Source organism: Erythranthe guttata, chromosome 6, assembly GCF_056151865.1.
Source record: "Erythranthe guttata isolate IM_541 chromosome 6, IM_541, whole genome shotgun sequence".
Taxonomy (NCBI): Eukaryota; Viridiplantae; Streptophyta; class Magnoliopsida; order Lamiales; family Phrymaceae; genus Erythranthe; species Erythranthe guttata.
In genome coordinates this window covers 16,702,860-16,715,047 of record NC_142538.1, presented here as the reverse complement: position 1 = coordinate 16,715,047, position 12,188 = coordinate 16,702,860, and the positions used below count along the sequence as shown (strand labels likewise).

Sequence of the window (12,188 nt, the reverse complement as noted above, 5' to 3'; positions counted from 1 at the left end):
CATTTTAATGTATATTCGGCTCCGATACTTCAAATGGCTCTCTGTTTCTTGATTCCCGAACCCCCGAAATTTAGTTATTTTAATGTATATCCGACTCCCGTTATAAAATCCTGGTTTCACCACTAGTTGTTCGAATATATATATATATATATATATATATATATATATATATATATATATATATATATATATATATATATATATATATATATATATATATGTATATATGTATATATATATATATATATATGTATATATGTATATATATATATATATATTTTGTATGTATGCAGATGAAATATGGAGGAAATATGGATTTTTATTAGGCACACTGACAAAGAAATAACTCCAGTTACAACTTCATTGCCTCCGGGTTTTGGTTTTGGGGTATTTGGGTTTCAAATTTCCGTGTTTCGGTTTCGGGTTTTCGGGTGATGCGTTTATATTAAATTACAAGGGGGTTATGTGATATATTGAAAGTATAACGGGGTCATGTGCACGAAGTTCAAACTACAAGGGAGGTAAGTGCTATTTACCCAAAACTATTTTTCGAATAAATTAGTATTTCCAAATTAGCCCTCTTTCTTGTGCCCAATAAAATCTCAGCTTTTTCTGCAAGTTTTCCAACCATTTTTCACATATAATAACACAGAGAAAACGAAAAATTAAAAATTAAAAAGAAAAAGCAACTGAAGAATGGCGGCTCGGCGAATTCTTTCACTCCTCGCTGCAAAAATCCCCCAAAATCCCCTCCCCTCAGGTAACCCACTCCGCCATACGCATATCTATGTGTGTGTGTGTGTGTGTGTGTGTGTGTGTGTGTGTGTGTATTATTTGTATTCGGAGCAAATGCCCAATTTTTTTTAAGACTTGTCAGCGAAAATTTGATTTTGATTTTAATTTTTTGGTGTTGAATAAATTATAATTTTTTTTTGTGCTTACCAGCTGAGAGTCTGTCTAATTTTGATTTTGATTTTGATTTTTTGATTATTGAGAATTTTTTATTTTTTTATTTTTGTATTGCGCAGAAGCTAATTTTAGTTTCAGGCTGTGACATTTTTTTTCTAATTAGGTTTTCGAATGGGATAGTTTCTTGTTAAGTATTGGGATTTTGAGTTATTGAATTATCTTATTCCAATTTGCAGTAAAGAAGAATCAATTGGTTTCCAAAGTTTTGATGAACCCTAACTTGCAGAAATGAAATGTGTTTTATTCGATTAATAGTGTTTTTTTTTCTTTTTCCTATTTGATGTTTTATGTCAGAATCGAAAGAGTACGAAAACTACTTCGGATTTTTTCCCATTTAGAATCGACCATCATGGGTGCCTAATAGTAGAACCTCGATAATTTAACAACCTTGTTTACATAATATGTTGACTCAAAAGCAGCGTGCTAATAATTATTTCATTAAATTAATATTTCGCTAAATTAATAGAATTTAATAGAATTTGGCTGATCCCGACTGTATTACTTTATAGAGTTTTAACTATATAAATAACTTCTCTCCGCTTTGCATTGATGCAGAAATTTCTCGGAAATTTCACCCTTCTACAAACGCATTCTACCGCAACTATGAGCAATACACCAGAAGATTTCAGTCTCTTGCAGAGTCAAGTGTTCCAGATGTCAAAAACTCGAAGGAACGAGAAAGTTGCACAAGCTCAAATCCCGATCCAAAAAAAGACGAGACTAGTGTGGAGCACCGAGTGAATTCAAACTTGAAAATATCGGAAAGGCACGACCTTGTGATGATGTTCACATGCACAGTTTGCGACACGAGGTCCATGAAGACAGCCTGTCGCGAATCGTATGACAAAGGCGTGGTTGTTGCTAGATGCGACGGTTGTAATAACTTGCATTTAATTGCCGATCGATTGGGTTGGTTTGGAGAGCCCGGTAGCGTGGAGGAGTTTCTGGCTGCTCGTGGTGAGAAGGTGAAGACAGGGTCCGTTGATACTTTGAATCTCACTCTTGAGGATCTTGCCGGCAAGAAAGATCTTAATATTTGAAAGACGAGAGACGAGACGAGAGAGTTTGGGTATTTACATAGTTATATGTTGCTCGTTTTCCCGTTTTTCTTTTATGAATCGCAGCGAAAAAGGGTACATGTTGCCCCCGACTACGTTTATCAGCTAGAACATATTATTTCAATTTGTTGTAGTCAAGAATAATATAACTTAACATACTACAAGCGACGATAGTTTGAGAATTTATGTTCGTTATCGAAACATAGCATCGAACCAGAACAATGTCTACATTGAAATGCTTATAGAATGGCTGCTGTCATTATTCCAAATTCCAATTACTGGGTTGCTTAAAAGCTACAAAATTTTGTTCGAAATTGTATACAAAATAAGATAAATGGGTACAAGAAAACAAATCCCATTTGCAAGAAAAGAGTTGCAACCAAATTAATCAGCTTTTCTAGACCAACACTAGAAACCGAGTTAAATAGCTACTTCATGAAAAAAAAAAAAAACTCGAAACTTTTCAAAGTAAAAATTTCGGCAGAGAGATAAACGAACCGAAACAATCTCATTCCTCCAAAATCTCGTTCAGCAACTCCTTGCCTTCTTCGCTCAATTCCACGTTCTCCATCTTAACCCTACGATGCATGACGGCACTCTTTTTCCCGGCAGCTGCATAAGTTTTAATCAAAGATTCAAGTACCTCAGCTCCGACGTCGTCTTTCGACTTCTTCAAAACCTCAACAAAGCTTTCAGCACCCAAAACATCCTTATTTTCCTCAAAATATTGCATCAGTGTCTTAACAACTGCAGTGGGTGGGACCCACTTACCACCGTCCCCCCTACCAGCAGTAATCGCATTCGCAACGCATTTCACGGCAAATTTAAACTCCCCCTTCTTCAGATAATAATCAAGATAAAGCTCCCAAGTTTTAGCATTCGCCTGGATTCCCCTCCTTCGAACTTGATCCTTCAGTTTTTGGGCTTTATCGAGCGAACCCTCTTTAAGATAAGCTCCAATCAGCGCATTCGCAATTCGAATATCGTAAACCGGACAACCAGATACCCACTCGCGGAAGCATTTCTCAGCACCAGGTATATCGTTTAAATTAACCAAGACTTGAATCATATTCAGATAACTCAAATTCGCAGTTTTAGGAAAAGCTAGCTTCAAAGAGCGCCAAACACGGTACACTTCAATCAGATTTCCAGTGCGCCCGTACAAAGTGATGAGGAATTGGTAAGGCAAAAGCTCTTTGGTGGCGTTTTTGCTCTCGAGTTCTTTAAGGGCCTTTTCGGCTTTATCAAATAATCCAGCATCGGCGTATATAGATGCTAAATTACTGTACGTTGTCCAATCTCCAGCAACTCGACCATCTCTCTTCATCTCATCAATAACTCTCTCGACCCCAGATATATCATTAACAGAAGCGAGAGCCCTCATCCACACGTTGTATGTGTAAGTATCTGGCATGATGTCGTTGGCTTTCATTTCTTGGATAAATGTCGGGACCATTTTTGGCAGCCCGTTTTTTAAGTGTAGGGTCATAAGGCTGTTATATGACATGGCGCCCAGTTCCAAATTGAGTTCTTTCATTTTCTCGAACAAAGTCTGGGCCTTTTCGGTCATTGACTCTTTGCAGTAACAATTGAGAAGAGCGCCGTAAGTGAGGTGATTTTTTGATGATTCGGGCAGACGGATAAAGTAGTCCTCTGCAGCAGTAATGCCTCTACTTTTTGCTATTAGATCGAGATGTATCGCTTGATCACTGATTGTTTTGTTCATTCCTCTTTTTTCCGTTACCTCCGACAGCTGTACCAAACAAATAGTTGAGGTAGAATCAGTAACATATTCAGAGAAAAATCAAGCTGTTAAAACAAGCAATTTCTTGATGCAGATATACATTTTCGGTTAGATTTAGCTTCCTAAAAAATAATGCTCTCGATTTATGTCCATGACCCATTATCGTTACATACCAGTTTCTACTTCAAGTTAGTCTCCTTAGGATCTAAATACCTTGGAATCTTAAATAAAGACAGGTCTATCCATTAATTTAAAGTCTTAATCAAACTTCCGAGCTAATTTATTCATCTGTTCAAGAATAGTTTCCCCTCTTACAATGAGAACCAACTCACAAATTGTACGTACAATTTTCAAGTATAATTACTCTGCAGCTGATATATTAGTCCTTTTACCACTATTTCAAGATGGGGAATGCGAAGAGATGTCTGTCTATACAATTGAGTATTACAAATTCAAAAATATACTATACCAACCAGCCCAGAATCGAACCGATATAAGATAGAAAATCTAAGACTTCAAAAAAAAAGTTCCACATTATTTTGGTGGAAATCTATTAAATAATCATTCTGGCTGGGGGGTGGTCGATCCATTAATAATGGTCTGCTCGTCACTGATCGTCATATCCTGATCGAAGAATGACCAAAGAAATAGACCTATTAGATAAGCTCCAGAGACTAAGACGGGAATCGACATTTAGATAATACCCATTTAAAGTAGACTAAAAGGAGCCTAAGTCTCCTTCCACTAACGCTCTTCTAAAAACCGATGTCGTTGTGATGAGTAATTTTGAAAAAAAAAAAAAAAAACAAACATATCCAGTTATTAAGTTCTATCAGAGACGGAAAAACAAACATCTAGTGAACTCATGATTCAACCAGAAGACTCGGCAGTCGGCATCGCCGTTCATCGTCAAAAAACACTCTTTTACACGAATAAACCCACACAAGCAGGTATCACATTGATCTTGATCTATAGCGTGTGCAAATCAAACACAACTTCTTATAATTGCAATCGAAAAATCCAATTATCAACAGTGCACATCAAAACCCTTCCATAACAAAACCCCACTGCCAAATTAATTAAAAATAATAAAAACTCGGATACAGTACCTTGAGGGCAGGGCCGTAGAGCTTTCGGCTGCGGAGAATCTTGAGACTGTGGCCAGCTTCCCATTTAAAAGCACTTTTACGGGAATCTATAAACTGATTCAGCTTCTCCCTAACGCATCGCTCTTCTCCGCCATCGCTGAGCAGCTTCTTGTAAAGAGCTTCTTCCAAGTACTTCTTCGATGACCGTTTCAGTAAACTCCTCTTCTTCGCAAACTGCTGCATAAACGTCGACGCCATTTCTTCTGCTTTCTGGATGGATTAACAATTGGAAGATTTTGGTGGAATTGAATTGAATTTCAGCTGCATTTGGGGTTTTGAATTGATTATGGGAAGTAAAACCCTAGAAATGGGAAGAGTGAGAGTGAGGCTGTGTGGAAATTGGTGGGGGTATTTTTGGTAATTCGTGTTTTGGGCTGGGCCTCTCGAGAAATGTTAATTTTTTGTTGCCCCTTAGGATATTACGAAATAAAAAATACTTATTTTTGTTGGTTATTTTTAGGTTTTATATATTTTGGAAATAAAATTTTAGTGATTAAAATAAAAATAAAAGGATATATATTAAAGAATCATATTATTACTTATAAATATATGATTCTTCATTTTCAATCACTTTTTTCATATGTAGCACGGAAACGGAAGCGTCGATACGGGGAACCGGAAAAATGGATACGGAAACCAGCATGTGCCAAAAATGGGGATACAATTTTTTTGGGGAAACATGTAAATATTAAAAGTGTAGGAATATATTTATAATTATTCTATACTAGCATTTTTCCCCCGTGCGATGCACGGGATATTATTTAAATAGTGAAAAAAAAATAATCAATTTAATATATAATAAGAAAATATAGTACACTAATATAATAAAATTTAATAATGTAGTATTATTCATATTGAATTTTTAGCTTTATCTCTTAAGATTTGAGATATATTGATGAAAATTAGGAGATCAATAATTGTTGAAAATTATAGTTAAAAAATTAGTATAGAAAAAATATTAAAAATAAATAATTACATAAGTAGCAATAAGGTAAGATTCTTCACGGATTAGTTTTAATTTTGATAATTGTTAAAAATTATAGTTAGAAATTATAAGAGAAAAAATATTAAAAATAAATAATTACAAAAATATCATTAGAGTTTTTTAGGGTTGCTACCAACGTTTCTTTCTTTTATATATAAGATATAAGATAAACATATATAATTGTTATTTATATATAAATTCTTTTTATATATTTTTAAACAAACATATTCCAAAATAAATTTTACTATCACCTATCAATTTGCAATTGATCATTAAATCATGTAAATAATTGGGGAAGCGACAAAAATATTTAAAAATTTACTATTTAAAAATGACCCATAAAGTGTCCGGCAGGTATCTTCGAATTTCCAACACAAAACGTTTCAGAAACGGGAAAACGTTGACAAGTTGAAGTTTCCGTGCTACATGGTTTTTTTCGATTTCCCGGAACGCATATTTCTATAATTTTCATATATAAAAAAAAATTAATATTCATGTGTCACACAATAATATTAATTGTGTTGAACATAATATTACTCAACTTAATTAAGAGTGAACAAATCAACTATGATGTGCGTAAAAATGATATTTGACACGAAGATACATAAATTATACTTTGATTAATAAGATAAAAAAAAAACATTGATCAATTTTGCATTAACTTCTTCGTAAATTCAACAACAAATTACTGCTTACATCTTATTCATATCATTACTTATTTGATACGCCAACATTTTTTAGTTATTTATGGAAGCAAGGCTAGTAAATTTTCTAGTGCTTCGTTCCAACTCTCTAACAACAGCTAAAGCAATGTCGAAAATAAAATCCGACTCCTCGTTTGCTCCTATAACATCACGTGAGCTTGATCTAGTTAAATTCTCACAGTAAATAGGAACTTTCGCCACCTCTTCCAAATTATCTCTCACCGGTGAAAACATTTCTGCTTTCAAAGTCACCTTTGCTTCACTCAGCTTCTCCGTGGCCCACTTATATTGTTCGCTACATTTCTCATATTTCGCCTTCATATAATGTTTTTTGGCAATGTAATCATATTTAACAAAGCGATTAAACAAATCCGTTGATTGTTTGGCTCTGTTAACAGCGATGCCGAGAAAGGCTACTCCTACGCCTTCAAGGGAAGACGCTCCATCCTTTTGGACCGATTTCAAATACGATGTGCATCTGTAAGGAGCCTTTGTCTTGGAACAGATATTCGTAAATAGCTTATCGTCGATTTTTGTGGGTTTTGCATTGGCTGCGATGCAGAGGAATAAGAGCACGAAAATTCTTAGAAATTGCAACTCCATTTTCGTTTTTTGGTGGTATAGCAAAACATTCACAATCTCTTTATATAGATTTTGTAATGAGGCTAAATAATATTCGGATGAGAATTATCATTATGAGCTTTTGATCCATATTAACTTTAATATTTCTTTTCAAATTTGTGATTATCTCTTAGATTTCATTATTTATGAATGTTCTAATCCACTTTTATCTCCCATTTAAATAGAATACAATTAAATTGGATGAAACTACAATTATATGTGTTTGCTATTGATGGTATTTTTGGTAGTTCGTGTATCGATTATGTTGGTTATTTTTCAAAGCTATGGCCTATGCATATAAGTTAGCCAATTTGATATATGATAATTTAAATTTATATAAGAAACAGGAAAAAATAATTATATTTACCCAATGTGACATATCTAGTACATTGGTAAGAAATTTAGTATAAATACAAGAGTGTACACGAGACTAGAGTGAAAATTTATTCCATACAGATTTATTTAACGCTAGACTCGGTGAAATACATATGACGATTATTAACCGTTGATTTACACATAATTTCACAAATCCATGTGTATGTATACTTAATGGGAAGTTATTTCACTACAGTAACGGTTATAAATTACTTGGTATATTTCACCGGGTATAGCATCTCAATATATATATTCTACATGATTGACTGTATGTTCATTCGTTGTCCACTTTTGTTTTATGAAAAAATAAAAAGAAAAAGATAGGATCACAAATCGTAATATATGAAATCCATAATTTTCCCACAAGAAATTTTCAGTTTTCATCCCTTAAGTTTGCAACAATTTCACAATATTTGGTCCCTCGTGTTTTAGTAATTTGACATTTTTTGTCATTTTTGTCAATTTACTGTTAGTCCGTCAGCTACGGTAGTGATGGGCACATGTTTTATTCCGTTAGCTTTAACGGAAATTTGAACAAAATGACTAATTAAAAGTATTGAATATTTGAAACATAGGGGACCAAATGTATTTTTTATAAATATGGGGGTCAAATATGAAATTAGTGCAAACTTGAAGGATGAAAAATGCATTTTCACAATTAGAATTGAACTCAAAAATCAAAATATTGCTCTTTTATTGCGTCATAAATTCACGAAAATATTCACCCCGAGATCAAAAACTACATAATAAAATGAAGGGTAAAATTCATTTTGCACCCCTGTACTATGATAAATGTATCGTTTACCCCCCTGAAGTATTGAAAACATCAAACACCCCCCTGCCGTTAGTTTTTTTCTTCTAATTCCGTTAGTCAAACACTTTGACCAACTATTGCAAAGAAATGTTGGCTTTTTTATTAATGAAAATACCCCAAAAAATTCTATGTATAGGAAAACTAACGGCACAAAACCCACAAAAAATGAAAACTAAAAGCCCTGAAATCTATATATAGAAATTTTTTGGGGTATTTTCGTTAAAAAAAATCCAACATTTCTTTGCAATAGTCGGTCAAAGAGTTTGACTAACGAAATTAGAAGAAAAAAACTAACGGCAGGGGGGTATTTGATGTTTTCAATACTTCAGGGGGGTAAACGATATATTTATCATAGTACAGGGGTGCAAAATGAATTTTACCCTAAAATGAAAAGTCCGAAAAATCACCAAAAAAATTCAAAATTTCGATACCAAGTACACGTGTACCGATCTCATAGGAAGTTGAACAAACACACCCACCCCCCCTAACGGCGGCAATCACCGCCGTTTTCGCGGCCAACCGGCTACCGTTTTGGTTTTTACCTTTTTTACCAAATAGATAGAGATAACTTCTTCATTTTATTGTTTACCACAACGGAATCTGGGTTTTCTTCGCTTCTAATTCAAAATCGAAAGGTTAGTTGTTATACAATTCAACACGCCTCTCTTTCTCTGTATACACACCGCGTATACGTACATGAATTTTGTATTGATCGTTTTCTTTTTCGCAAATGGTTAATTGATTCTTGATATTTAAGGTTTGTATTGTTTAAAGATTACGGTTTTTATTTGATTGGTGTTTGGATTTTAGAATCAAGAATTCTCCATTGTTTATTTCTTGATTTTAGGTTTTGGGATGAACCCCTAATTTTTTTTTTTCTCTTTTTTTTAAATCAAATAATCTTCTAATTACTAAATTTCAGTCAAGATATAAGAAAAAAAGGGTACTAGGAAAAGATGAAATTGTTTGAAGGGCTACATGCTATGCGGTTTTTTTTCGTTTTTGCCCGTTGGTTCGGTTTTTGTTCCGTAATTGTTTCGAGAAAGCTCAAATTTATAGTTGTGTAGAGTTGCTTGGAGATTTAATGTCAATATGAAATGAGGATGTTTTTACTTTCCTTTGAACCGAAGCTGCTCGTTTTTTTTTTCAGCTCCCGAAAATATTATATACAAGGATATCAGTATGTACGAGCAAGATCCCGATATTGTTCGGTGGGGCCTACACCTCATAGATTTCTGCTCTTTAACAAATAACGGTTCTCCGGAAACTGTTACGTGTTTCGAGAACGACTTGTCTTCGACTGGCTCTGTAAGAGAAGGTTTATTATGTAGTCCAAAAACACGGTCTTATGTTGAGAACGACGAAGTAATAGCTCACGCTCTTCAAGAAGAATTATCGAAGCTTGATAACGAAGAGGCATTAGGGTTTACTTCTAACGGGGAACACCATCAAAAAGCATCTATTCTTGCTCAAGATTGGATTCCTTCGCAAACAAACTCGAATTCTGGTACAGAAATACAGGTTAACGGTTTTTTTTTCTTTTTTTTTTTTTGCAGTTTCTTTATTTTATTTATTTTTGTACAGAAAATCAGAGTAATGACGGAAAGACAGGAAAGAATGAAGCATGTTTATGTGAATTGGAAGAATTATCGGTTACGAATGAGGATCGAGATATTTTACCGGAGATAGAATCTGAGTCGGCTCTCGATGGTGAATTGGGCAAAAGGCTGAATCGGATGGTTCCAGTTGCGGTAAGTTTTTTGAATCAGATGTATTTTTCCTCGTGAATTTTTTTAAGAATCGATTGTTTTAATGTTAATGGAGAAATCCCGTCTGTGCTTTGTGATTGTTTTCAGCATGTTCCTAAGATTAATGGAGAAATCCCGTCCGTCGATGAAGCCACGTCAGATCATCAACGGCTGTTAGACAGGTTATTTAATGTTTCCATTTTCTTTCTTTGACGACCTTTTATATAGTTATACTACTGTGATAATGTATGTATATTATTTTTAGCAATTAGTAGAACGAACATCGACAGTGATTCTTGAACTGATTTTCTTGATTATTATACGTCATGATTATCCAAAATAAATAATTACGAAATATTATTTTCCATAATAACTGTCATTTTGTTCGACTGTTCATAACTTGTAAGTTTACTTCTTATTTTTATTTTCGCGAATGTCAGATTACAGCTATATGATTTGGTTGAACTAAAAATATCGGGAGATGGTAATTGTCAGGTTGGTTTCTAGACATCTATATATTCATTATATATATGTAATTGGTGCTTAATTATTTTTTTTCTTAATGATGCCTAGTTAGTTATCTAACCACGGTTTGTAATAATTGATCCTTATTGATCATGGCTTAGTAAATTATCTTACTGTCTTCGATGTAGTTCCGTTCATTGTCAGATCAAATATATCGAAGCTCAGATCATCACAAATTTGTTAGAGAACAAATAGTGAACCAGGTTTTGCTTGTCAACTTTTTTTTTTTAAATTGTATTTTGCATAAGTTACAATAATTCCGTTTTTGTCGTTTTCATATAATCCCTATTGTAACACTATTTTTTTTTTAAATTATTATGTTTCAACCATCACAGCTGAAGTCACGAGCTGAATTGTATGAGAATTACGTTCCCATGGCTTACGGCGAATACTTGAAGAAAATGAGCAAGTAAAAATTGCCTTTGGAGCCCGTTTTTTTTTTTTTTATTCTTATTTTTTTTTTTTAATTCGCATCTATGCTTATTATATTTATTTTGTTAAATAAATAAATTTTGCATGAATTTTTCAGGAACGGGGAATGGGGTGATCATGTCACGTTACAGGCTGCTTCAGATTGGGTATTTTTTTCTCGTATTTATGTGCATCTTATGATTGTTATATGTATATTTTGTTTAATACACAAAATGTAGTAATATTGTTTTAATTATGTCTATTATTGATTCACATGACTTGGCGTTTATATTAAAAAATGGAAATGTAATTGTATTTTTTTCGTTGGCAGTTTGGCATCAAGATATTTGTCGTAACATCATTCAAGGATACATGCTATATTGAGATACTTCCACAAAATCAGAAGTCAAATAGAAGTAAATTCTGTTTTTGATTAAATCCAACGTTTTTTTTTCGTTTTTTTCCTCGTCTCGTTTTGCTCGAAACTATTACCAGTCATTTGTTTTACTCGGTTTTGTTTTTGGTGTTGATGCAGTTATATTCTTGAGCTTCTGGGCAGAAGTTCACTACAATTCAATTTATCCATTAGGAGGTAAAACACTAAATTCTTTAAATCGTTTACTCAATAAACGTAATTGTTTTTTTGGTTTTGTGCTTATTTATTTATTTATTTATTTATTTATTTATTTATATATATGTTTATTGCTCGTAGAATTGCCTTTCGTGGAGGAGAGCAAGAAAAAGAAGCGGTGGTGGTGGTGACGAATTTCGTCGTGAGTTTTGAAAGAATTTAGCAGGGAGGGCCTTTTATATACATTAGTTTCCTACTTATTTATTTTTTTTATTTTTTTTGCTTACCATTGTACATAGCAATTTTGGTGACACAAAAAGCATTGCATCTATTCTTTGATTGTTACTTAGTTTATTCATGTAAATATATCAACCTTTCATTTTTCTTTAATTTGCAGTTTAGCAATTCAGAATTCTGCGTGTGTTCGTTCATTGTTATTCGATTGTCATTTTCTCGATTTAAAAGGTGAAAAATTCGTATGGAATTAATTGAGGTAATTTCTATAGATTACTTAG

At 33.4% G+C, this 12,188-nt stretch overlaps 3 protein-coding genes across 4 annotated transcripts; 2 read left to right on the top strand and 1 right to left on the bottom strand.

The window, feature by feature from the left end:
- Nucleotides 1-586: 586 nt before the first annotated feature.
- On the top strand, nucleotides 587-2,228 carry ZR3 (Zim17-type zinc finger protein). Its single transcript, XM_012979494.2, has 2 exons — nucleotides 587-760; nucleotides 1,525-2,228. The coding sequence occupies exons 1-2, from the start codon at nucleotides 697-699 to the stop codon at nucleotides 2,007-2,009; spliced, it is 549 nt and encodes a 182-aa protein (XP_012834948.1). The 5' UTR covers nucleotides 587-696; the 3' UTR covers nucleotides 2,010-2,228.
- Nucleotides 2,229-2,266: 38 nt separating this feature from the next.
- LOC105955707 (Tetratricopeptide repeat (TPR)-like superfamily protein) lies at nucleotides 2,267-5,278 on the bottom strand. The gene is made up of 2 exons (XM_012979493.2): nucleotides 4,881-5,278; nucleotides 2,267-3,780 (listed from the first exon to the last, which is right to left on the bottom strand). The coding sequence occupies exons 1-2, from the start codon at nucleotides 5,115-5,117 to the stop codon at nucleotides 2,536-2,538; spliced, it is 1,482 nt and encodes a 493-aa protein (XP_012834947.2). The 5' UTR covers nucleotides 5,118-5,278; the 3' UTR covers nucleotides 2,267-2,535.
- A 3,569-nt stretch (nucleotides 5,279-8,847) lies between these two features.
- On the top strand, nucleotides 8,848-12,085 carry LOC105955423 (Cysteine proteinases superfamily protein). 2 transcript variants are annotated; one of them, XM_012979139.2, is made up of 11 exons: nucleotides 8,848-9,053; nucleotides 9,569-9,925; nucleotides 10,003-10,169; nucleotides 10,275-10,348; nucleotides 10,607-10,661; nucleotides 10,820-10,894; nucleotides 11,027-11,100; nucleotides 11,221-11,269; nucleotides 11,434-11,518; nucleotides 11,638-11,694; nucleotides 11,815-12,085. In XM_012979139.2, exons 2-11 carry the CDS (start codon nucleotides 9,601-9,603, stop codon nucleotides 11,862-11,864), a joined length of 1,011 nt encoding a protein of 336 aa, XP_012834593.2. In that variant the 5' UTR covers nucleotides 8,848-9,053; nucleotides 9,569-9,600; the 3' UTR covers nucleotides 11,865-12,085. The 2 variants fall into 2 exon arrangements, with proteins under 2 accessions (XP_012834593.2, XP_088676114.1); XM_088819988.1 differs by lacking the exon at nucleotides 8,848-9,053 and adding an exon at nucleotides 9,057-9,175.
- The last annotated feature ends 103 nt before the right edge of the window (nucleotides 12,086-12,188 follow it).